Source organism: Zingiber officinale, chromosome 5B (assembly GCF_018446385.1).
Source record: "Zingiber officinale cultivar Zhangliang chromosome 5B, Zo_v1.1, whole genome shotgun sequence".
NCBI classification, from domain to species: domain Eukaryota; kingdom Viridiplantae; phylum Streptophyta; class Magnoliopsida; order Zingiberales; family Zingiberaceae; genus Zingiber; species Zingiber officinale.
This window is the reverse complement of record NC_055995.1, coordinates 124,149,160-124,176,490: the sequence shown is the minus strand read 5'-3', so window position 1 is coordinate 124,176,490 and position 27,331 is coordinate 124,149,160. Positions and strand designations below refer to the sequence as shown.

At 36.5% G+C, this 27,331-nt stretch overlaps 2 protein-coding genes and 1 pseudogene across 10 annotated transcripts; 1 reads left to right on the top strand and 2 right to left on the bottom strand.

Annotated features, from left to right (window-relative positions):
• Nucleotides 1-215: 215 nt before the first annotated feature.
• Nucleotides 216-857, bottom strand: LOC121985770 (protein trichome birefringence-like 1). Of its 2 annotated transcripts, none has more exons than XM_042539401.1 (2): nucleotides 548-857; nucleotides 216-460 (listed from the first exon to the last, which is right to left on the bottom strand). In XM_042539401.1, exons 1-2 carry the CDS (start codon nucleotides 664-666, stop codon nucleotides 247-249), a joined length of 333 nt encoding a protein of 110 aa, XP_042395335.1. In that variant the 5' UTR covers nucleotides 667-857; the 3' UTR covers nucleotides 216-246. The 2 variants fall into 2 exon arrangements, with proteins under 2 accessions (XP_042395335.1, XP_042395334.1); XM_042539400.1 differs by having other exon boundaries at nucleotides 218-463.
• Nucleotides 858-10,495: 9,638 nt separating this feature from the next.
• On the top strand, nucleotides 10,496-22,380 carry LOC121985769. 8 transcript variants are annotated; one of them, XR_006113263.1, is made up of 9 exons: nucleotides 10,496-10,917; nucleotides 11,010-11,169; nucleotides 17,720-17,851; nucleotides 19,761-19,853; nucleotides 19,945-20,063; nucleotides 20,154-20,272; nucleotides 20,355-20,473; nucleotides 20,556-20,633; nucleotides 21,736-22,380. XR_006113263.1 is itself a non-coding variant. In XM_042539398.1 (7 exons), exons 2-7 carry the CDS (start codon nucleotides 11,035-11,037, stop codon nucleotides 21,763-21,765), a joined length of 528 nt encoding a protein of 175 aa, XP_042395332.1. In that variant the 5' UTR covers nucleotides 10,496-10,917; nucleotides 11,010-11,034; the 3' UTR covers nucleotides 21,766-22,380. The 8 variants fall into 8 exon arrangements, 2 of the variants coding, with proteins under 2 accessions (XP_042395332.1, XP_042395333.1); XR_006113264.1 differs by lacking the exon at nucleotides 17,720-17,851; XR_006113265.1 differs by lacking the exon at nucleotides 19,945-20,063.
• LOC121985765 lies at nucleotides 21,763-23,521 on the bottom strand (annotated as a pseudogene).
• Nucleotides 23,522-27,331: the final 3,810 nt, after the last annotated feature.

The window sequence follows — 27,331 nt, the reverse complement described above, 5'->3', positions numbered from 1 at the left end:
GCCGACCGCCGCCCGCCGCCGCCCACCGCCGGATAGAAGTGCAGCGACCGTCAGTAGAGGTCGTAGGACATTTTTGTCATTTTATAATAATACAAATTACAAATCCTGATAAAAAATAATATATACCAAACAAAAGAATGTAATCATCCATGTAATCAAATATTATATACATTACATTTCCAAACGTAGTAATGTAATCAAGATTACATTACATTATAAATTTGATTACATATAAGCTAGATTACATTACATCCAACTAAACGTAGCCTTAGTGTAGACGCCCGTGTGGGCATTCCGCCTGAACTCTGACAGCTTCGTCACGTTGAGATAACGCACTGGCGTCCTCATCCTCAGGAGGGTCCTCTCTACCAGCTTCACCATCGACTTGGGAAACAGCTGCAGATATCCCTCGTTGTCGTAGAAGGGTCGAGTTTGGTTGTAGCACCATTGTAAATTCTCCCTGCTGTTTAATCCGCCATTCACAATTTCACATTAACTGAAATCAAATTTCGGTTCTGCATTTTGTGTTTCAAACTTTCCGAATTACCTCTTGTGCTCTGGCGAGATGCTGCGGAAGAAGACGGCGGTCCGGCGAGGGTCGATGTTGCGGTCGACCCAGTGAGCCCAAGTTCTGAGGGCTCTGTTGAAAGTCTCGGCGGGTTCCATCTCCTCCGTGAGTTCTTCTCTGAGCTGGAAGTAGTCTCAGGCCCTCATTTTGCCATGGTGCGTCCACCAGTGGCCGGTGTTGAAGACCATGACGTCGGCGCCTCGCCAGAAGCGAGCGCTGGTGGAGAGATTGTCGAGATGCAGGATCTTGGCACGGTCTCCCTCCCTCTCCTTCAGCTCCGCCAGGATCGGACTCCAAAAGAAAGCCCCTTTTATTTTAATTTAGCAATATGTATACTTAACTTTTTAAAATATGTAAAAACAGTACACTTAACTTTTATATTTAATAAAGTGTGCGTTTATTTTTTAAAATATATATAAAACAGTTAAAGAAATTATTTTCCAATGTCACCGCCGGGACTCCCGCAAAATTGGGGGTGGTTGTCATGACCAGCCGTTACAATCAGTTCGACTAGTGCGACGAATTGCCACAATTGTCCGTTGTGATGAGGTCGCAAAATCACAGTCACTGGTTTATGACCTACTTAATTCGCAGTTAGTTAATTAGCAATTTGTGCACTTCGCTTGTAATTTCTCACCCTCCTTGTGCGGCCTGAACTCGACTGTAAAATCGCAGTTAGATTCAAGTCATGACGTCATGACCACCGAGAGGCCGCAAAAATTACAAGTAGGTCACAGGGCATGACCGACGACGGCAATTTTATGACCTACTATAGACTCGGCCTAAACTCGATCGCAAAATCACATCCACGTCCAAGGCACGATCGCCCAGGCCAAGAGGCCGACAATCAGATTGCATCCCACAACACAGGTGATTGGAGCAGCTGTCAATTATGTCGGTTGCTGCAATTGACCATAGTTATGATCGATTCCAGTAAGAAAAGAGTTTGCTCTCTGTGATTATTGATTCGTCTGAATCAGGAAAGATAGTACATTAGACAGATGATTTCAATGTTGACTATAAAAAGGTTTTGAGCTAGATGTAGAGGACACCGAGTTATTATGCGTATTTAAAAAAAGAGTAAAGAAAAGAAAACGTCAACAATCAGATCAGGAAAGGATCTCTGCAGAAGCACTCCGACATTTAAATCAGACAAGTAGTGGTGGAGAAGATGAAGAACAATAACTACGAATGATGCACTATGATACTGAAGACTCGCGAATCAGCGCATATAGATAGAAACTCTTTTATATAGTGTTGCTTTTTCTCTATGTACGAATCTCGGTGCATTATTAAAATAGGATCGACTCTTCTGGCATTCTAACACCTTCCGAAAATAGGCCCACCACCTCTGCGATTCACAAAGTAGAAACCTCTATCGTACTGCTTGTATAGGAAATATTCCCTTGGTTCTCTGACAACTGTTACACAAAATGCCAAAAAAAAAACATTAGGTCGTTGGGTTAGTGGACCCTTAATGTGCTTTGCTGGCGGGCCGACTGAGTTCCCCGGTCATGACCTCATTTGTAGACAGGGTCGGGTCAGGTCGAATTAAGGAACGATATCACTCCCAAAGGCTCGGTCTAAAGACTCGGTCTTTGCTCGGCCAAAGAACCCAGTTGGGCTACATGTCTAGCTTCTCTGGTACTATAGGTTCGGTCGATTGGAACACTCGGCAGAGACATGTGACAAAGTTAACTCCGAGTGTGACTGTGTTAACTCCGAGTGGATAAGAAGACTTGGCTTTTGGGTGGCACTGATATAACTTGGGATTTCATTATTTTTGAGGAACTCAAGATCGGATCGGACCAGAGGTCCGACGGCCAAACCATTTGGCCGCGACATGTGACCATACCAACCGATTGTTAACTCCTCCTTAACTATGATCGCAACACCATCAGTCTTTCTTAACCTTAATCCCGACTTTAAGAGCCCCACGTTACTTACCTTATCATTGTCATATGTTATTTAGACACTTTGTCAATGCATCATTGCCCTGGGGTTTAGAAATCGGAGCAGGTGGTAATATAAAACACCCCAACGTCATATGTTGTTTAGATACTTTGTCAATGCATCATTGCCGGGGCCGGGGTTTAGAAAGCGGAGCAGGTGGTAAATAGCCCATCAAACTATTTTAAAAAGTGGAGCAGGTGGTAAATAGCCCATAAAACTAATCTAGTAGCTCACCAGCTGTATCCTCACAAGTCAAGCCATTAATTAAATTGCTGCTATCAATTATTCCTCCGATTTAATGTGTCGATCATGAAAGTAGAATAGCGTCCTCTACAATAAAGGTGCAAATGCCGAATACAAGTCTTCGTCGTCATAACTTTTCGTGGCTTAGTTCAACCCTAGCGAACGAGATGCACTTTTGATGGATGCATTAACTGACCCTTCATTCATCGACTCGGCAAAAAGGTAAAAGGAGGATACGATGCATGCCGTCCATTTGCATTAATTAAAGTGGATTTGGCAACCGAGATGAGATGTTATTAATGTGCTTCAAAAACTTGCTAGCGATGAGTGAGGGTGTGGCAAAGTGTAATTAATGTGCTCTAATAATGAGGCATCGTTTTGATCCAATCAAGCTAAGGGTATGCGAACCTCTCGTACTAGGAGAGTAGGAGGGGCTTTAAATTACGGTTGAAATATGACTTCACAAATTAAGAACAATTGCATGTTATATTTCTTTAACTTTTCCCATGAATGCCACTTTCATAATTCTTACCAGTTAGATCCGAGTAAATTTAACAATTATAAAAAGTAACCTTGATGATGGAAAAGATCGGTGGAGGATCTTGATCATAATCTTATTCTCTCACGTGCCTCATGTCTCAAGTAAAAAAAAAAATGGGGAAAAGTTGCCCTCGTCTTAGAAGGTAGAGTACAGATCAGTAGGATATCCGTACCCTTGTCATTGTTCTGTTTTCTGTTAAACCCATGAACCATCAATCCATCATGTTTCCTATCAAGGGCTTTTTAAATGGCCTTTGCGAAGCTTTTTTCAGTTCACGGATTTTGGTCTTTTGTTTTGAAATCCGGGTGACAAAGTACTTGGGAAGATTATGTTCTCACTAATGTAGCCTGTCAATCCACTGCATGCCTAAAGATAAATTAGATTGTCCTACCGAAGTAGGAGTGTAGGACCATTTGATTGGGCAATAACCTTTAAGAAGCTTCTAAAATATACTGCTAGGTTTTGTTCGATTAGCGTCATATATATATTTTTTAAAATTACCCTTAGCTTAGATAGATTTTCCATTAAAAAAAATAAAAAATGTGGTGCGTGCACGTTATTTTTAGTTAGGAACAGTTTAAATCCTTTGTGCAAGTTAAAATAACAATATAGTATATTAATTCTTAAAAATCACAAGAGTTCTAAATAATAATAAAATGCATCATATTTTTTTCTTCCAATTTTTAGATGTTCTACTGCTTAAATGATAACAAAAATATCATATATATCACCTTTTTTACTAACTTTTTTAGGGCTCTTCTAAATTTTAGATAAAAGTTGATTGAGTAGCAAAAAATATTATATAATTTTTAAAAATCGTATTATTAGAACTTAATAACCTTTTTAATTTTTTAATATTTTTATAGCATTTAAACAAATATTACTAGAACTTTATTTTTTAACACTCAATTAAATTTTTTTTTTATTTTTTTTTAAAATAAAATAAATAAATAAAATTGTATTATAACTTTAATAATTAATCAAATAAATTTACAAAGTAAAAATTCCAACAATCAAATAAACTCAAATTAAAAGTTCAATAGAATCTACACCAATTTGAAGCAAACTCAAGCTAATAGAAAATTTTAAATTAAATTTGAATAATTATTTTAATTCATTTTAGATTTGATTTAATTTAGATTGATTACCTTCTTTACCATCTTATGCCTTGCAGAAGCACTTAAATGGGCTCACGATGGATTCACTTCGCTGCTGAAGCCCATGTGATCCGCATGTCAAATGTTTGATTAAATTTAATTAATTTAACATTTCCGAAAGAAAGTAAAATATAATTTAGTCGAAATAAAAAAAAAATAAAAATTGTTGCCAATATATATATTTCGTCGTAATTTGGGTAGAAGTTAAGTCTTGAAAATAAAAGCAAAATTATGTGTCCTTTCCGTCAACGTCGTTTCTAATCAAAACAACTTAATAATTTAATAACAAATATGTTATACATGTGAAAGGCGAGAAAATAGAGAATATTCTACTACCCTTCATCTTTTTGGATTCTTGCCTAATCATTATCTTTTATCTATGCAATTATCATTTCTAAAAAAATATATAGTAAAACAATTGCATGATTCTAAGATATCTTTGTTTCTTCACACTGTTGGTCAATACGAACAACTCCATTATAGATAGGAGACGATTAGAACAATGAATTCAAATATCTATCTTATGGAGATTAATTTTAACTAATAATTCTTTTAGCAATAATATAGCTAGATTTTATCATTAAATGTTGTTAGGTTGAGCTTATTCATCCAACAGAAAGTACTTACAAATCTACAATATCAAATCATTTCTGAACTGAACTAGTGTATTATATTATTTCATGTCTCGATCGTCTTAGATAGCTTGAGAATGATCCTAAAAAAAGTTCAGTCACATAGCAAAGAAAAGAGGAAAAATTCCTTGTCAACTCTTACAATGTCGTTTTTCTACTGTCATGTGTTCGGAGGGCGAGTGTTTGCAAATGAGGATCTTGATCCCCATTCCAAAAGCTCTTTGCTTGTATCCTCTTTGTGCACGTTCAGTTGCTTTGATAAAACCGAAGCAAATAGGCAATCCTTATTTTCTCCAGTGGCTGTAGTTATCGTCTCTTCTAATTCCTCCTCAGCTTCTGAGACAATGCAGTCAAGAATTTCGCCATGAAAACCCAACCAAATGAGGGTACATTTCCAACAGTGACTCTATTGAGCAGTGCCACCATAGCTTTTTCCTTCTTGATCAGAACTCAGGAGTGAATACCCCACAGAGCTACACTCATTGAAGAGCTTGCTAGCCAGCGAGCACATATATAAGCATCAGCTGATTCTACTATCTCCTTACAGAAGTTGGTGCTTACGGCAACCCAGGAAGTTTCGATGAATTGAGAATGGTGCTCTGGTACTAGTGTTGGCGCTACTCAGAATTCCGTTCTGTTTCCCCTGTATAAAAATTTGTATAAGTACAGAACTTTTCCTAACAACCCATGTGTTCTTCAAAAGTTAAACTTGGATTGCAAACGAAACTTAACATTATTAATCTAAGTTCAATTCATGTGTTCTTCAGAAGTTAAACCATATTACAGAAGTTAATTAAATATCTATTTCGAGGATTGGTTTCCAGATCGTTGGCGAGTCACTCGGCCTTCTTGGTTATGGGAGCATCCACCACTTCCTAGACAAAACCTTTCAAAGAAATTAAATATTTAAACTCCTTACAGTAAACCTTTGGTTAACTAAAGAGAACTCAATTGAAGCACAAAATCGATAGTCTCTTATGTTGGTATTTCAGGATCCATTCAAAGAAAAACTAAACTAGTTTCGTTGCGAAATAAAGAACTAGTTGTACCTTTCTTCGCAGACAAAGACCTCTTGATCTTCTGCTGATTCCTCTCCTCCTCTTGGACGTCGTGTGGGCGACGATCTACCAAGACAAAGCACCCGAACTTTTTCTTATTCTCCTCCAAGCACCACTGGCCATAAAGATTAAAGCAAGGTGTCGCCGACCTCAAGAGAAAGAAAACAATAGAAGAGGGCCGACTACACAAGAGAATAAAAGAGAGAGGACTTAGGTTATGTTTTTGGGCACCACCCTCCTCCTCTTTTATATTCTTTCCTAGCGGCTAAAAAGGAAAGTTTTAACAAAATTTTCCTTTTATTTGTTATTGTGGATGGTTACAAAAAAAAAAAAGGAAAGATTTTAATAAAATTAAAATATATCTTTTAAACCATTGTAAATATCTATAAAAGGAAAGATTATAACAAAACTTTGTGCCCCATGCTTGGGCACCAAGCATGGCTTGCCCAACCCACATCTTGGGCACCAAGCAAGGCTTGGCCACCCCCTTGCTTGGGCACCAAGCAAGGATGTGGTCGCCCCCTCACTTGGATAGGAAGGAAAATCAAAACGGGCGAATGCGAGACTTTATAGAGGCTACAGCAGGGACTGAGAGGAGGAATTGATTTTGGCTTCATGATGAGCTTGAGCTTCTTGCGTTCGACCCGAACACCCAACTCAAGTTCATCAATAATAACTCATACCACTAAAGAGTTATTATTGAACTACACACCAATCCCATATTACATTATGAGCTCTTTCTTATAATCAACAACACACCATATAAATAATATTATTTCCCAACTTATCGGGTCTATTGATTTAACGAATAAATATCACCCTTTGATAAATTAAAGAAATAAATACTAAGTACACGTGCTTGTTATTATATCGGGATTAAGAGTACGCACATCCATAATAACAGAGGTTTTGTTTTTTTATACAGTTAGTATAAAAGGAACAACTTCAAATGGTCCTGCTCAATACAAACATAGTGTACTAGTGTAATTTTATAGTCAAGATAAACTAATATCAAGTTATACTACAACCATTCCAATGGTTTGTCCCAATCTATCTTAATTGTGAGCTATTATTTATAATTTATAAGTAACTGATAATATGATCTTCTGTGTGACACCACACACCATGTTAACTACAATATAAATTAAAAGGACAACTGCATTTAACTAAATGCAGACATTTGACCAATGTGATTCTCATTTCAAAATAAATGTTTATACAAAAAACTAAGCTTTTAGTATATATTCTAACAACCAATCCCTTGACTGACTTAGCTTGTTCAAAAATACTACTAGTTGTTGCTTCCAAAACACCTTCTAGTCCTAATTAGTTGCTCACCCTATAAATAAAGGATCATCTTCTTTCATTTTACAAGAAACAAAGTCAGGCAGGATAGAGAGAGAGCACCCATCACCTACTTGGGCACGAGGAAGTATGGAACATGCTTGTTTGTGAAGGTGGGATGAGGTATCCCGGCAAGTTGCAACTAATGCGATTGATTCTATTTGAAATCAAAGAAGATGGATCGTGAGTTAGATGACTTTGATGCTGACTAGGAGAAAACTCTGAGCTAGAAAAAGATAACGTCAAATGATCCTGCATGTCAAAAAAGAAAGTAGAGTGAGAAAAACATCCGAAATCAAGGGTCTCCTGCACAGACACTCCAATGCACAGGGAGGGGGTCAAATAGATGATCGAGAGGGAAAAAAGATGAACAGTATAAAATGAACAATGACTCTGAGAGTGTAAATGTTGTATAGCGTAATGTAACATACCTGTGCCTTTTGGAGAAGACCCCTTATATATTATTATTTTTTCTTTGTGCACGAATAGCAATTATTTTCAAAAAATGACCAACCATTCTGACACCTTCCCAAAAATAGACTCACAATTTATATGCTTTGCAGGGTGGAAGCTTCTGTCATATAAACTGCACAGAGAATATTTCCTTGATTTTCGGACAACGGTTACGTAAAATGTCAAAAAGGAATATTAGGTCGTTGTATCGAGGAGCCCTTAACATGCTTTGATGATAGGCCGACCGAGTCACCTCTATTGTTTGATCAAACCTCGTTCATAGACGGGGTCAGATCGACTAAGGATGACCCTCTTGAGAACTCGGCCTCTGCTCGGTCTAAGAGTCCAGTCGGGCTATACACCTAGCATATTTGATTAGGCCAAGAGAATGCGACTCTAAATGATACCAATGGACTCCTCCTTAACTTTGACTAACACATCAGTCGATTCTCTTGATTTTGACCATAACTTCAGGGGCCACACCTTATTAGCCAAGTAGATCAAAGGTTGACCAAATATTTAGTGAAGAAGCTCTGACATGTCAAGGTTCATCGAATACTAGGCAATAAGAAATCTCAGTAGGTCATGATTGAATGTTGGACAAAAGAAGTCATGGTAGTTGAGGTTAAGTGAATATCAGACAAGATACAAATTCATCTTGGAACGACTGAAATTAGGATTAGAAATCGATTATCAAGAAGTATAATCGTTTGACAAATTCTAAACTTGAAATTCTAAGTTTGCATGCTCGGATCGATTCATCTGATCGATTGAGCAGCTACTCAATTGAGGCAATGAATTAATAGTTGTTTAACGAGAAAACAAATAGCTACTGAATTGATTGACATAATTGACTCAGCCTTATTACTCAATTAGGCTAATAGGTTAACAATCGACAAAACTTTATTGAGAAAATAAAAGTATGTCGAATCAATTGGTCTAATTAATTAAATTTTGCACATCAATCAGGCTAATGGGTTGAAGGTACCTTTGTGAGAGAACAGAAGTCGCGGAATCAAAACAGCTAATTTAAACATGTACACGGACATTGAGAACATTTTCCCACAATGCGTTCACTGCTGCGGCGGCAACAAATAGACTCACATCCTTATCCGACAACTGAGGAGGCACAGGCGGTCCGAATGGTGGGTCGCCGGGGCCGACCCGAAAGTAGCCAGGATCCCCATCTGGACGGACTTCAGAAGCAGAGTGAGCACCACTCCCCTCTTCTTGCGCTTGTTGAAGAGCTCTACCGACCAAGAGAGCATGGTTCGTCAGAACGGTTGCAGTAATCATCGCGGACTCTGCCGTTCCAGTTCCAATATTATTTCATGGAACGATCGCGGCGCGGCGTGGCACGACGCGTGTATGTATATATATAGAAAAATACAATTAAAACTTTGACTTAATTAAAAAATTTAATTTATGTTTAGATTATTAGTAATTTAAGAATTAAAAATAACACGTTTAATATTTAAGGAAATGATAAAACACTGGGAAAAAACTATAATAACAATAAATAATAAATCTGTTATATATATATATATATATTAATTTTTATTATATTTTAATAAAATAATCGGACGGGCTTAAAAAGTATAAAATATATTTATTAATTAAAATAATTTTTTTATTAAAAACTCGATCTTGCCCTAATTCCAGTACCGCCTGCCATTCGGTGTTCGTCTTCTTGCGCCACTTGTGTTTCCCACCACCATCGTGCCCGCACCGATGAGCTACTCGATCCGGCCACGTTGAAGGGCACCTCCGTCGCCGTCCTTCATCCTCCATTTTGAATAGCAGTAACACCGTCAAGATTATAGACGTTAAGAAGCCGGAACGTTATTCACTGAAACTTTGGCACGACATAAGATGTTCCCGTGCTGGAACGTTCGTTCCAGTCATTCCATGTCCATTCCGACGAACCATGCGTTTCACTCAACCAATGGCGGAGCTAGGCTTTAGGCTACCCGGGTTATAGCCCGAGGGACCCAGCTAAAGTTGTGTTAATTTTACCCTTTGATTGTATTATTTTTTCCATTCCCAAATAGAGCAAGGGGGTCTCTAGCCCGGGTACCTATTTGGAGGACATTTGTAGCTCGGGTGGGCTACAAATCCTGGCTCCGCCATTGCACAAAATAGTTGGGATCCGTATATATATATCACTCAATAAATTTTTAAATTTATGTTTAATTTATTAGTAATTTCTAGTACTAAATATTCAATGATATACTAATCATTTAAAATTTTGCCTAAAATACTGAACAATAATAATAAAAATAAATAATAAATATTATATATATATATATATATATATATATATATATATATATAATATGATAATAATTAAAATTTAATCTAATTAAATTTACTTAGAAAGTAATAATAATATAAATAATAGTTAATAAGAAAATAGGTTTATATGATTATATAGTTTTTTTTTAGATTTTTTTAAAAATTAAAATGATTTTTTTATTATATTATATATTAAAATGATTATATTTTTAGAAAATAAATTTTATTTATTAAATTCTCCGTCTGCTCTCTCTTGTCTCACTTCTAACGCGTAGCAACCCTAATTGCCGCGCCGCCTTCTTCGACAGCGCGCAACCTTCCCGATCAGGCCACGCCTGAGCGCCTCCGACGTCGTTTTCCGATTCATCAGGAGATAATCATTTCCGATCCGTTCCGTTCCGACGTTCTATTCGTTCTTTTACTATTATAACGTCCGAGAACGGCGTGAGGCGTTCCCGTGCCCGTTCCGGCCGTTCCACGCCCGTTCCGACGTGCGTCAACCCGTCAACCCGCAATCTGCTAGGGATCCGATTGTGGATTCCCTATATAACACTCTCTATTTCACTGCGCCGCCACCACCATCCAAACCAAACCCTTTTGAGATTTGCGTCTAAAGCAGGCCTGGGCAGATCGATTTAATTCTGAGCGACGATCCAAAAGAAACCGTCTGTTGGTATTCGTTCTGTCTCTTTCTCCTTTTTTGTGTGTGTTGCGATCCGGCTGTTGGAAATTGGAAGTTAAACACAGAGAGGTTATTTTTGACAGGTAGCAGATTTTCTTGCGGAGTGAAATGTTCCAGTTTGGCCGAAGAAATGAGGATAAGTTGAGAATAATTTGGCTTACCCATGGAACTGCAGGAAGAAGAAAAAAAAAACATTCTGATGTTTTTAGGTTTGGTATGGGAGGTATTGGAAAGATTTGTTTGGTAAGTAAAATATGTCTTCTATATCTCAATTATAATTTATTGGTGGTATTTTTTAATATTTAAATTTTTAATTACATGAACTTTATTTTTAGATCAGCCACCCTAAATTGAGCACATTAAAATCAGGCTTAATCATTTTTTTCCCATAATATTCCCATGCTGAAACAAACATATTGCACCATTATTTCTCAATGATTTTCTTAATAATGTTCTCTTGCTGCTTCACTGTTTTTGGCTATTACGGAGAAGGATTAATTAGAGCACAATGGATGAATATATGAGTCATGCGGTCAACAGGCCCAATATTATCGAGTTAGTGCATTCCTTTAGTTTATGATCGCCTTGCTAATGGACTAAGTTAAAAGTGAATATATATGATTCTGTATCCATCTATGCACGCTCTGTGTTTCATTGATGTCCATTTGATACTTCAACCTTATGCAGCAATTAACAGCAACAAATGTTTTAATGACATATTCCAGGATCATATGGATGTCATATCATCTACAAGATATATGTTTGTGTTGTGTGATCTGAACACTTGATCTCATGCGATGTAGTTGTTTCTGCATACAAAATTCCCTAATACTTGTACTCAGCAATTGCCTTCTCATGGTGTCAATATAATTTGCAATAGGTTGCTGTGAATTGTCCTCTCATGACTTCCATTTGCTAAAAAATAGGAGAAATTTCAATTTCCCTCTTAAGTTTTGCTACCTTTGGCAAAATATTCTATAATTCACACTTTGTTCATAATAAATACAATTTAATAAGAAATATATTAGGAGGGTGAAATTAGAGAATACTCTATTCTCCATCTTTTAGAATTCTTAGTTAATTAATAACTTTTACATATACAATTATCGTTTATAAAACATTTTTAAAACCATTGCATGATTGAGATACTCTAAGATATTTTTATTTCTTTACAATGTTTGTCAATAAGGAGCTCCTTATATGGATTCTGATTCATAATGGTATTACATGGCATGGTAAAGGTCATTCATAGTCTCTGGCTGCCCAAGTCATAACGCCAACAGCTGATGTTGTTACCACTTGGCCGGTTATGGATTCACTATTAACACCTTACCATTTTCAGGTTGATTATTAGTGGGTCTGTTACAAAAGTGAGTAGGCATGAAAAAATTGATCCAGTGGCAAAAACATTGGCTGATCTACTCAGGCAAACTTTGCCTCGATTGGTCTGCCATTTGATACGCGCAATTTGCGTGGACACATGAGTCACTAGATTTAGTACAGTCTGAATCCTGACACTCCCCATGCGAGTAAATGTTCACAACATCCAAATTTGTAATTCAATTTAAATCAGTCTTTATGTTATATAGCTTCTGGCGTGAGTGAGACTAAGCTCCCATACACATTAGAGTTTATTTTTTGTAATCTATTTTTAATTCATATTTTCAACAAAACCTTGCTTGTATGTGCGTAATGCACTGTCCTGGATGAGAAACGTTTCCCGAACTGATCGTGATGCTGTAAACTTGGAATTGAATTTTCGTGCAAGTTTTGGGCAAGGTTTAGGCACTGGACTTGGATGTGGCCCCAGACTATATGAAGCATTTGGAAAATATTTGAAATGTTATCTGGTGTGGGCGAACTTGCAGAGGTTTGATCAGATGAGCTACAATATTAACCAATGACAGTGGCTCAGGTTAGAGAATCAGGAAAGGAGAAACAAAAGTGTTTTTGAATCTGTACACAGAAGATGGATCTGACGACTGATGTAAAAAACATGGTAAGTTAAATTCTGAAACTTTGGTGACTGGTGAGTCACTTCGCCATGTTCCAAATTTCTAGGATGATTGAGATAAGACAGGATAAAATGTATAAGAAAGTTACCATGTTGAACCAGTTAACACCAAACTCGGGGCGATTGGCCTTGTCCAACGGAAATTACCCACCGGCTGTCAGGGTAAATCAGAAAACGCTCGCAGTGTCTAGCATTTTGTGGTTGCGTGCCCCATTTGAAAGAAAAATATCTACAAATGAGCTGTAATTAGGGATCGAACAACGGATATATGGGTAGCAATTTGACACCTCTCCGTTGCACTATAACCTTGGGGGTGTTTGATTTTATTATAAATTGATACGGTGGATAGTTATCATAATTTAATATACTAAAATTTAATTGTATTAGTTGTATATCTTATTAAATTTCTTAAAAATTTATTTTTAATTAAATCAGGTGAATGGATGATCATGAAACATCCCTAATCATCTAACGGATGAAATAAAATAACATGCCGATCTAGGTTTCTCAGTCATGTTCGACCCCATGCTCCACGCCCCACGCCGTTGCTGCTCGCTCTCTTCCTTCCCCCTTGCCACTCGCTTTCTTCCCCTTGCCACTCGCTTTCTTCCCCTTGCCCTCATTTTCTTCTGTTTTGGATGTCACCCTTATTGCTCGCTTTTAAGAGAATGTCATTGATCCGGCCCTCATTAGCGTCTCTACTATATTCTTCTTCGCCTTCTTCGAAAGTCACAGAGATATATGGAAATAAGAGTTACCTTGTTGATACATCGACTCTGGTAGGTTCTATACACTGATATTGAATTTGTCTACTTATCAAATTGGTTTCTATTTTAATCTCTTTGCAGGTTAGAAGATTAGAAGTTGAAGGTTTGCCTGCTAATCAAGCATATGTCATCATATCAACATTGACCAAATTTTTGAATATTAATTTAGACCATTTGACACAGTCTGTGTGTCAAAGTCAGTAATGAATGAGGTTTTGACATTCTTTTGAATATTTTTGAAATTTATTATGCTTTTTTATCGAAGTTGATAAATTATTAATCAAGTAGATGGTCAAACTCCCGTAGGGGCTTCTTAATCAAAGATCAGAAAAACTCACTATCTGCAAGTCCTTGAGAGAAGACACTCACTAGAATCTAAGGAGTGATCGAAGGAACATCCATGGTCATCTAGTTGAAGTTTTTGATGTAGATCCTGAGAGTCTCCTTGGACTCCCGTTTGAGGGAGATTATGCTCAGGTGGTTTTGTGTATCGACGGCTGTTGGCGAAATGATGAAGGAAAGCCTTATATAAATCCTTGAAGCAGTAGATGGATTCGGTCGATAGTCGGTTCTGTGCCGAGACAGAGAGTCTGGTGAGGAATACTCGGTACTTCACGTCATCTGTGTACAGATTAAGAATGATGGCATTTTCGAACTTGAGGAGGTGAGGTGATCTTTTGGGTCGATTGCCCCTTTATATTCTCCTATTGTCAGGGGTCGGAAGTGGCTTGGCAATTTGCCCTCCAATATTTCATAGGAGAATGACATACTTAATTGCTTGGGAGAGCCGCTAGCCATTGGAGTCTTTCCTTTGTACAAATCTCATGCGGGCCCGTCTCCTGAGGATGATACTTTGGGCCTCTCCGCTCGGCATGCGTCGTCGAATGGGGTATGAAACAGTTCCCGGTGGTATGCAACATGGTGGCACGGGTGGAAGGCTTACTAGTAGAGCAGGTGCTCGCATGAAACTAATAGTTGGTGGAGGGACCGGCTGGAACCAGTTAGGCCTTCCACTTTGGTCCCTCGTTCAGCATGAGGGCTTTTCATAGACGCAGCTGGCTCGTTCGGCAACAGAATGCCAGCTGCTGCTTGTTGTTGCTGCATCAATCTTTACGCTCGAGCTACTATTAACAACTTTAAATCTTCTGGAGATAGGGTGACGGTAATGAGTCATCCAGCTTCTTCCATCTCTACGTTTCAGATTCAGGCGAAGATTCTCAACATCAAATTTGATCTTGTCTAAAATCAGAAAGATGACACGCTAGGTATATGGCGTTGTTGACCGGAAGAAGACTTAAAATTGGAGATTAAAAAAAAGACTTCTGGTACCTCCTTCCTTTCTCCTTCATCTCTGCACACACCAAAGAGAGAGCCAAGGCAACGTTAGAGTGAGAACTAGAGAGGGGTCCCTAGCGCAGGCTTTCCAACACTCAAGTCAATACGATAGCCGAGTCAAAAGTGGAGAAGATGAACAGTAGATGCGTACGTGCACGCAGTAAATCATACCTGGCCAACGGAGAGAACCCCCTCTTTTATATCGGCTCTTATAATCTCCGTAATAATGTTTGGCGTCAGAAGTTATCCCATAATGGAAGATATATAGCCAGGGAGATATACAGTCACCCTCCTAGGAATCTTTCGTTACCTAAATATGAATCGCTTTATATAAACTCCAGCATTAATGAGGTGGTTAAGAGAATATACTGTCAGAATATGTCGGACGATAGAAAGTGTATAGCCACCCTCCGAGGAAGGTTCCTTAGCATGTATACGTTATAATAACAGAATATTCTTTGACAAATTGCTATTATTTTTGGCGAGTTGTTGTGATTCCTGGAGGTATTCTGATCAGCCTTATATCCGAGCAACAGTATTATAGCAGACCAGTACACAAGAAGTAGGGTTCTAAGTCCCGTAAGATCGTCCGTCTTCTAGGCCGCTCGGCTATATGTGGTGTGACTTGCTACTGGCAATTTGATATTAAAGCAACAGGGAACTGAGTCCCATGGGTTAGGCCGGTTCTATGACCACCATCCATATGCTGGGAGACTTGCTTTTGAAGAATGAGGAACTGAGTCCCGAGAAATTCAATCGATATTTTGAGCCGATCATCCATATATTATAAGGCTTGCCCCTGAAATGATAACCTAAGATCTGGAAGTCTGGCTAGCTTGATGTTGGACCAAGTTTATATTGAGAACTACCTTATCCATTTACCTTGCATATATAAGAGGTTAAGCTGATGGGCCCAGTAAGTCCAACTGAAGTTGTGACCGACCAGCTGTCTACTGAGAATTGTATTGTGGGATTGACCGGTTGTATACTGAGTTTCTTGGATCTATAAGCCTAATCGGATATTAGTCTGTTCGGCTATAGATTGGGAGATTGCTTCTGAAGGGTGGGGAGTTATCCCGTATACTCGTTTGGATACTTAAGACCGACCAGGTTTACTCTATGTATTTTGGCTGAGTGGAGCAATAAGTCCTATAAGTCTGACCAACTTTAAGTTTGATCGACGGTATGCTAAGAGACTTGTGCTTAAAGAATGGAAAATATGGTCCCCTAAATCCGACTGGCTATATGGTCAACCGACTCAATATTAGGTACCTTGATACTGAGAAATGAAGCACTAAACCTCTTAAGGTCGATCGACCCTTGAGCCGTCCAATTGCATATTGGAGGCCGTAATGTGAGAAGGGCTAAACCCGGGTGAGAGTGACTGGTTTAGCTGCATATGTTCCAACTCTGATTGTCATGTCACCCTGACTTAACGATCACCTCATTTTAACTTTGACTATCACAACACTTCTATGCCCGATTTATAACATACCGTATCAATTGAGGTAAGACCGAATAAAATGTATAAAAAGGTTACGTTATTATCATCAAGTATTTGGTGAATATCCGACCAAAACCAAACAAAATTTGGTGACTACAAATTTATTCGAAGGGTACCATCTTCTAATTTGGAAGATGCTATAGTTGAACTCTCATTATTTTGTATTAATACATGGAGTTAGTATTTAATTATAACAGGTGTTACAATTTTATTATCTAAGCATTATGATTTAGCTATTATCTTTCAAAATTTGATTAAAATATCATGATTTAATTTTATTATAATGTTGAACCAGTTAATAGTAAATCTGAAGCGACCATTTTAGTCACATATAAATTTTTCATCAACCATCAGGATAAATTAGTAAGGCCGAAAAGCTCAACATCCAGTGGTTGCATGTCCTATTTAGAAAAAAAAAAAATCTTGTAAATGTGTTGTAATTGATGATCGAACTATGGATATCTAAGTGACAATTTGACGCTCTCCTAGACCATAACTCGGAGCGTTTGATTTTATAAAAAAATAGATCCGCTACCTTAGCGGCCTCCTAGTGTCAGTCCCACGGATATGGAGGGAGATAAATGCAGGTGCATATGTCATAAGCGCATGGTGTGGTAAATTTCAGGTCGTCAGTTCCTGATAATCGACCCCTGTCTATTACGTCAGAGATGTCATACACCCACCGTTTGTGCTATGCCTTGGGACAATTTGATTTTATTATAAATTGATATGGTGAGTAGTTAGCATAGTATAATTTACTTAAATTTAATTGTATTAGCCGTATATGTTATTATATCTATTTAAAAAATATATTTTTAATTAAATCAGGTAAACGGGCTATCATGAAACATCCTTAACGATCTAACGGATGAAATAAAATAACTTGCCAATCTAGGTTTCGCCAGCTCGCTCTCTTCTTCCCCTTTCCCCTTGTCGCTCGCTCTCTTCGGTTTCGATGTCGCCCGTATCGTTCGTTTCCAAGAGAGTGTCATTGATCCGACCCTCTTTAGCGTCTCTACGGTGTTATTCTTCGCCTTCTTTGTCTTCTTCAAAAGTGACATAGATATACGGAAATAATACTTATCTTGTTGACACATCGACTCTCGTATGTTTTGTACAATGACATTGAATTTGTCTACTATTGAAATTGAATTCTGCTATAATCTTTTGCAGGTTAGAAGATTAGAGGCTCAAGGTTTGCCTCCTAATCAAGCATACATAATCATATCAACATTGACGACATTTTTGAATACTAATTTAGATCATTTGACACAATCTGTTGTGTCAAAGTCGGCAATCAATGAGGTTTTGACATCTATTTAAGTTTTCTTGAAATTTATTATGCTTTTTTTACGGAAGTTAATAATTTATTTGATGTTTTTATAGTTTAAGGCGGAACAAAATTATGATCTATCCCAATTCAAGTTAGAAATGAAACACATGCAGGTAATATGAAGTGTAAATATATCTCATGTTTAGCTAATTGACAAATAATTTTGTCCATTTTTAAAATGACTATGCTATACGTAATTATCAATTTTTTATTTGTTTGATTCTTAATGCTTATATTTAGTTGATTCGAAAATATTTTTATTCATTAGTGTTGTGTATTAAAATATTGTAACTTATACGATTTTAGTGAATATTAAAATGCGTTGGAGTGTCAATAATTTTTTGACACCTTATCGTCAACATTCTTTGAAGGTACTTAATATGCTTATAAATGATTTCATTTTCTAAGTCAATTGATATGGCCGCTTGAATCAACTACCCAATAGTCTTACTATGTTCCGTTCAAAAGATATTCTAAATTTACTTTTCTCAATGTGAATTTGCATGCATGCATTTTGTCCTCCTTTTAAATTTTTTTGTATATTTTTATTTATTTTTATTTCATTTAGCATTTTATTGTATCCCCACTAACGTGGCCATCAAATACTATAACCACCAAAAGTGATATGTATCATCCATTTTTCCGAGTGAATGCCACACATTTATTACCTACTATCATCGCCACTAACGTGGCTGCAGTTGCTTATTTCAATCGTCCTAGTTTTATGTACCACTGTCATTGACACTATATCAAAATTTGCTTTGTCAACAATCTATGGGATGAATGCAATACGACTTCATTTATTTATTTTCATTCTATTATCTTTTTACTCAATTTTTGAATACTCTTTGTAAGTTAACCCTCCTTTTAAATAGGAAATTTTAAGTTATTTTATATTCTAACTAATAAAGATGAATGTGCTAATCTAGTTTGATTGTTTAGTATGGCAACTCCTATAAGGATATAGATTAAATAATGCATCATTTCTTGTCTCATCTTAAATTAGAGTACCTTATGTTGGAGAATATGTTTGGAATTTGGATGTTGTGTTGAAGATATCTACATGCAAAGTGTATCTATTTTGAGTTATAGTTACTTTATGATATAATCTTTATATCTGCAATTTATTTCTTCATCATAATTATTAAATTTTACAATGGACAATTTCTTTACCAAATAAACCCTTCATGTTATACACTCTTGCATAGTTTGTTGATTTTGCTCTATTATTTTAGAAAACAGAATAAAATTTAAACAAACAATAAAAAATTTCTTGAACAATGCAAATTAGGTTCTACGTATGTCTTAAGTGTTTGATTTGGAAAATGAATCATACATCCCTCTATTATAAGTAATATTGAGATATTTAGACTATATTTTATTGTGCTAGTTATTGTGATATCTATTACTTGAGATGAACTTTTAGATAGTATAAAATATTATCATGATAATATTTCGGATTTAAGTGGCATTGAATGGCATTTAGGTTTTTATCTTTATGACCTAGTTTGACTTGAAAATTAGATTTAACTTTTTAACCTTGTCTTTGCAATGATCATACCTATTATTCGATGTACGTTTCTATTATTATAATTTGATAAATATTTACTAAATATTAAACTAGTGAATCAATGTCTCCAAAGAAGATTTAATTGGTGGAATCTTAATTTTATTTCTATGACATAACTAGAAATTCTATGTATATTGTTATTTTATTGAAATGTTGATTATCAAATACCTATCAGTTAATCAACTTATTTTGTTATGAATACTTTTATGATATTTCATAAAGTTATTAAAAGTTTTCTATCTACTAATGATGTGTTTTTTCCATCTTTTCTATTTGCTAATTGCATTTATAAGTTTATCTTTTAATTTCAGGATGGTCATTTTAATTCGGTGGAACGAAAAAATGAAAAACTGGAGAGAGATTTTAAGAAATTGGTTATTAAATTAACAAGCAAATTTAACTGGGTAAAGTATTTTAGGTCATAGTGTTTTGATAGTTTTGTATAAACTCTTATTTGCATTGGTAATTTGATTTTTTTTTTGTTCTTGTTTATAGGAAATTATTTAAGTGGAAGCAGGACTGGAAGTTGGAAAATTTGACCTTATGAAGAAAATGAAATATTGGAGAGAGATTTTAAGAAATTGGTTATTAAATTAACAAGCAAATTTAACCGGGTAAAGTATTTTAGGTCATAGTGTTTTGATAGTTTTGTATAAACTCTTATTTGCATTGGTAATTTGATTTTTTTTTGTTCTTGTTTATAGGAAATTATTGAAGTGGAAGCATGACTGGAAGCTGAAAAATTTGAGCTTATGAAGAAAATGAAAAACTGGAGAGAGATTTTAAGAAATTGGTTATTAAATTAACAAGCAAATTTAACCGGGTAAAGTATTTTAGGTCATAGTGTTTTGATAGTTTTGTATAAATTCTTATTTGCATTGGTAAATTTTTGTTCTTGTTTATAGGAAATTATTGAAGTGGAAGCATGACTGGAAGCTGGAAAATTTGAGCTTATGAAGAAAATGAAAAACTGGAGAGAGATTTTAAGAAATTAGTTATTAAATTAACAAGCAAATTTAACCGGGTAAAGTATTTTAGGTCATAGTGTTTTGATAGTTTTGTATAAATTCTTATTTGCATTGGTAATTTTTTGTTCTTGTTTATAGGAAATTATTGAAGTGGAAGCAGGACTGGAAGCTGGAAAATTTGAGCTTATGAAGTACTGTGTTGGTACTTTTGTTTCAGTATGATCAATTTCTCTTGCATTCGTGCTATTTTGGAAGTAGAAATTAAAAGTAGACTTTGTTTGATGACAATAGTTGCTTTTGCAATTATGTGCTTTTAAATGTAGAAATTAGGACTACTTTATTTAGGGTTAACAATTATTAAATACTGTGTTGGTACTTTTATCTTAGTGACATCAGATGCTCAACTTGCTATTGGGCATTTTTTTGGAGTAGACATTATGGGTCGATGATGACTGGATTATAACTGAATATGATAATTATCTTTAGAAACATCCCATTTACTTGCTGCCCCAAGTCTTCTTTTGCTTGCAAAATTTATTTTCTATGGTTATGTGCATTTTAATCTTGCATTTTGATATATTCTTTGATAGTAAATACTGAGATCGATAGATGAGATAAGTAGAACATATGTGTAAGTGTGTGTGTCTGTACATATAATGAACATTATTATCCATAGTAATTTCATGGTGTTGGTACAAAATCTAATAGATGAAAAAAAATGTTAGAAAATAAATAGAGAGAAAATTGACAAAATTCTACCTAATAAAATGTAATACTGTTTAATGGATTTGAATGCCACTTATCATATAGTCTCAGTTAGAGTTCAATGGATGAATATGATTCCTTCGGCCAACACTATTGAGTTAGCTGCATGCCTTTTGTTTGTGATCACCTAGCTAATGGACTAAGGTAAAAGTGAATGAATTTGATTTTGTATCGATCCATCTATATGCATTGATGTCCATATGGTACTCCAACGTCATGCAGCAATTGACAGCAACAAATGTTTCAAGGACGTAGATATCTGTGTTGTGTGATCTGAGCACTTGATCTCATGCCATATAGGTGTTTCTGCATACAAAATTACCTAATAGTTGTACTCTCAAAATTTATGAAGCCATTGCATGATTGAGATAACTATGGCTTTTGGAACGAGGCAAGTTACGCCACCACATGTGTAATACATCTAAAGAGAACATTCTCTTGTTTGATCTTGTAATTCGACAAGAAAAGATGCAGGTGATACTGGTTTCTACTTCGTTTCCAATAACATGATTTATCTCTTTTTTCTTTTCTTTTTTTTTTTGTTTTTTGAAAGAAAAAACTGTTGAATTCTGTGGTTGAGTGAGCACGTAACAAGGATATGATGCAGCATTCTGCTACGCCACAAATACACAGGTCACAGCTGCCTCTTCTTGCATGAAATCTACAAGAAGTCAATTTGCATACTTATGTCGACTGATATTCAACTATTGCTGCTAATTAGATTCAAAAATAATATATAAGCGCCATTTGAATCTTGAGTCACACCGTCGTGGATTGTGATCCACCAGCCTCTGTTCATGAAGCTGGGAAGCTGGTTTCCAGGAGGGAGGCAAAGAGGAGTTCGTTCCAAGTGTCGGGCAATCCGGCCAAGCACCAGTGGCTGCAGTCAGCAAACCTCTTCGGTTCCTTCCTCTGCTCTGGCGTCAGGGACTTCCCCTGCCGTTTAGTGTACACGCCCGTGTGGGCGTCCCGCCTGAACTCTGACAGCTTCGTCACGATGAGATAACGCTCTGGCGTCCTCATCCTAAGGAGGGTCCTCTCTTCCAGCTTCACCATCGACTTGGGAAACAGCTGCAGATATCCCTCGTTGTCGGAGAAGGGTCGAGTTTGGTTGTAGCACCATTGTAAATTCTCCCTGCAGTTTAATCCGTCATTCACAATTTCACATTAACTGAAATCAAGTTTTGGTTCTGCATTTTGTGTTTCAAACTTTCCAAATTACCTCTTGTGCTCTGGCGAGATGTTGCGGAAGAATACGGCAGTCCGGCGAGGGTCGACGTTGTGGTCGACCCAGTGAGCTCATGTTCTGAGGGCTCTGTTGAAAGCCTCGGCGGGTTCCATCTCCTCCGTGAGTTCGTCTCTGAGTTGGAAGTAGTCCCAGGCTCTCATTTTGCCATGGTGCGTCCACCATTGGCAGGTGTTGAAGACCATGACGTCAGCGCCTCGCCAGAAGCGAGCGCTGGCGGAGAGATTGTCGAGATGCAGGATTTTTGCACGGTCTCCCTCCCTCTCCAGCTCCACCAGGAACGGACTCCAAAAGAACTCCACCGTGCAATCGTGATCCTATCAATTCAACATAAAACAAGTTAAAAGAAAAGTAGACGGACAAACTTTAAATATATACCAAGGCTCGGAAGAGCTTGTGCTCGGCGCTGCGGTTCTTGACGTAGACGCGCGTCCGGCGAGCCGCCGAGTAGAGCATGCAGATCATCAGACTCCCACATATTCCGGTTGAGTGAATCTCCCACCACCCGCTTCCCCCTCCACCTCTCCAGCATCTCTGACCCATTAAACCTTTAATTCATTTAAATTAGTCCGTAATTGTCTCTTAATTAGCCAACATTAATTCCTAATTAAATTTGGCGTTGCTACTTTACTAGTTAAGACCTCGGCAAGTCACAGCCGTTGGGCTGCCACCGCCACCGCTCGTAGTCAGAGTCCGGCCGGCCGCTTCTCTGGCAGCTCACTTGGTCGCTGAGGAAAGGACACCTTTGGGAGCGGTAGAGCGGGTACCGTCTCGGGTCATGGACCCACCTCCCCTCGAACAAGTTGTATTTCTCCTCCGCGCTCTCCTCGCCGGAGCCGTTGCCAGGAAAGTTGGCCGTCGGTGCCAAATGACTAACTTGAGGGGCCGGCGGTAATGGCGTCCAGTCGAGTTCTCCCTGAGGGCGAGGAAAGGACAAAGAAGCGATGGCTATAGCGTTCGGGGCCGGAAACATGCGGTGGAGGGTGAAGCAGAGCAAGAGGTAGCCGAGGAGGGCGGTGAGAGAGAGGATAAGCCATCTCCGGCTGAAGAGGGGAGGAGGAAGGGAGGAGAAGTAGTATTCCATGACAAAGCTGTATTTAGTATTTACTACGCCATGGATTGATTTAAAGAGCTGATGATCAAATCGATCAGACCGAGATCGGAGCCGGGTTAGCATTCGGCGCACTGGCGCACGGTGAGCGCCCCAGATCTCTCGTAATTATTTAAGAGATATTTGGTTTAGGGAAATAAGAGTGGGGAATGAGAATAACAATCATTGATTTCTATTGTTGATATTTGGATTATATGAATGAGAATACAAATAAGGGAATGAATCATTATAATTGGGTAATGACTCATTCTCATGTCTCCCCTTCAATGAGTCATTACCCTATTTTCAACAATTAAAATATTTTCTTATTCCCAAAATACCTATTGATCAAAAACTAAAATTTTCCCTTTTAATATCAAATATCAAAATATATTTATTTAATTTTTCTTTCATATCACTTTCTCTCATCATATTTTCTCTTTCCTCATTTTATCACTCACTTTCTCTCTCCTTAATCTCTCTCATCACACTTTCCTTACTCTTTTTTTCTTATTACACTTTCTCTCTCATCACACTTTCTCTATCCTTAATCTTTTCCACACACTCTCTTCCCTCTTTTTTTCTCATCACACTTTCTCTCTCATCATATTTCCTCTCTCATCATACTTTCTCTTTTCTCAATCTCTCACATCACATTCTCTTTTCTTTTTTTTTTCTCATCACACTTTCTCTCTCATCACACACACTCTCTCTCTTCAATCTCTCTCATCACATTCTCTCCCTTTTTCTTAACACACTTTCTCTCTCCTCAATATTTCCGATCACTTTCCTATTTTTTCTCATCAACTTTCTCTCTCATCATACTTTTTCTCTCCTCAATCTCTACCATCACACACTCTCTTCTCGTTTTTTCCCATTACACTTTCTCTCTCTTCATCCTCCTTCATCATATTTTCTCACTCATCATATTTTCTCTCTCATCATATTTTGTCTCTCATCTTCTATTATCACGATCTTTCTCATCTACTCTCTTTTCTCATTTTCTCTTGTCGCACTTTCTCTCTCTCTTCATTCTTTTCCATTACACTTTCTCTCTCATCATACTCTCTCTCATCATATTTTTCTCTCACATCTAATTTTTTTTTTCTTTTAAGGATAAATTAGGAAATTTTGATTGATTCCGATAGAAAATATTCAACTAATCAAACATTATTTTTAAAAGTGATATACATGCTCATATCCATTCCCATTCCACAATACTATGATTCCCATTTCGATTCTTATTCCTAGGAAAGAACTAAACACCCACTTAATTCTTCTATTGTTTAGGTTACTGAAAAAAGGGCCATTATTGCAATCACTCATCAGACCGACAAAAAAAAAGCCCAATGAAAACATTTATTTTTCATCTTTTTATTGTAATTTCTTTTTAAATGTAAAAATAAAATACAAGAGACGTTAAAACTTGATTGGGTGCACTTTCTCTTCATGTATATATAATGTTGAATGTTCCATCACACAAGAGAAGAATGTTAGGTTGGACTTATATGGACAAGACGATAAAAAGGAACAGAGAGGAATAAGCGAGAACGAGGGGCAGTCGCTTTGCGCATGAACTTGAATGATTGATTACAAGGCAAAAATCAGAATGCCACCTCGAGTTTTTTGTAATTACTTAAAGGGCGTCTCGCCCTTCGAATCCATTCCATCTCGGACATATTCTCGGACTCAGCTCCAGATGCTTCACTCTCCTGCCGATTGTCATTTCACTTATCGATCTGTTTGCATACAAATTTCAAAATTATAGAAAATCAACGTTATGGAAATTTAAGCAATTTATTGTAACGTACCGTTAAAATTTTATAATATTTAAATTGAGTATCAAAATTTTAAATTATAAAAAAAAATACATAATTATTTTCTATTATATCTCAATTTTATCAACCAATCAACCATCTACCGTTCGTTCACCAACAAATTTAGCGTGTTGGATTTGTGATCAACAATCAACTGCTCAATCGATTATTAATTTGTTTTTTGTCCGATTTTATCATAGACTTAGATTGGATTAGCAATCCACTAATGTCATATTAAGATTTTAAAATTTTAGACATGTATTATCAACAATGATTTTTTTTTTTTCAAAACAAGACCTTATAATAATTATAAAATTATAACTATTATTTATCTTATTCATACAACTAATTGATGAGACTGGATAATAAAAGATAAATCATATAACAATAATGTACTGGAAATATTATTGGGGAGGTTTGGTAGGATCGACGTCTAACTATATGGAATTTAGCAAATGGTATACTTAACTTCTTTAAATATCTTGAAAAAAAAAGGTAGACTGATGCTAGCATGCATACAAATTTGAAAATCATAGAAATTTGAGCAATTTATTGCAACGCTCAGTTAAAATTTTATAATATTTAAATTGAGTACTTTTATATTTATAATGTAGGAAAGGATTTCTGAAAGTTGACTTGGCTTAATTATTTTTTACTATAATATATTGAAGGATTTCTAAATTTTTTTTTTTAACTATTACGACCGATTTTATTTCATGAAAATTTTCTATTAAACGTTAGAGTAAATTGAGAAGTACTCATGACAGATGATCTAAAAGCTTAGCATTATGTGATTACACGTTCCATTTGGACGAAATTTTTTTATAAATAAACCGTAACTTGAGATCGAATATCAAGTGTTTCTGTACATTTGAAAGATTTTTTTTACATTTGCAATGATTTTTCTTCTATATGAGACTCATAATAAAGAAATGTTACGCTTTTAGATGGTCCATAATAAAGGTTTCTTAATTTTCCCTGAGTGGTATAAAATTTTTATGGAACCATATTGATGACTTCATATTCAGTATTTTCTGGTTTAAACATACTATGTTTGATTTGTGATCAACCATCGACTGCTTAACTCGATTATTAAAATTTTGTATGATTTATCCCAGGCCGAGAGTCGATTAGCAGTTGACTAATGTTAGATTTTCAAATTCGAGATATTGTATAGTCAAATTTTGTTGAAAACTCCGTAATGGTCTTTGACAGATACGAACTCATCTTAATAATTACAAAATAATAACTACCATAACAGAGGTTTATCTTTATTTATAAGAGTATCTACGCTCACTTTCTTATCAAAAATATATATAATTTTAAGGTAAATTTTTTTTATTAAATTTAAATATCTATTTTTAACTATGCAATATATCAAATTTTCTATTTTTTTTCTCTTTGGTAAGAAATAAAATCTATTTACTATATTTTAAAAAATACGGGCCATAAATACAAATTTTAAGAAATGAATAAAGAAACTACTATTTTTTTACTATCCTATATAAAATTTAAAGTAAAATAAATTTTTAAATAAGATAACTGCCGTGATTGATAGGACTAGACAGGACCGTCTCAATCATTCTTGAGGTGCTAGACGGAAAAAAATTAAGATTTAAAATTTCGACGAATGCCGAAGTTTCGGTCTTGGATCGGAATGATATGATTTTGATAACATATCGTGACGTGCAGATATAATTTCGATATTTTTTAAATATAAAATATATTAATTAAAAACATAAATATTTAAAAAAATATTGGTTGTGCGACCCCTCTGCAGTAACCGCAGGGTCGTATGATGTCTCCGTGGCGGCAACAGAAGGGTTATGTGACCCCTCCGCTACTGTTGCAGGGTTGAGCGATCCCGCCGCTGTGACCACGGGGTCGCGCAACATGTCGTACCTATCGTGGGTCTGGTGTCGGGGTTGTGCCGGTACCGGTCGCTAAGCGAACGAGACGTTTCGACCGTTTCGGCATGACACTTTAAACGATGAAA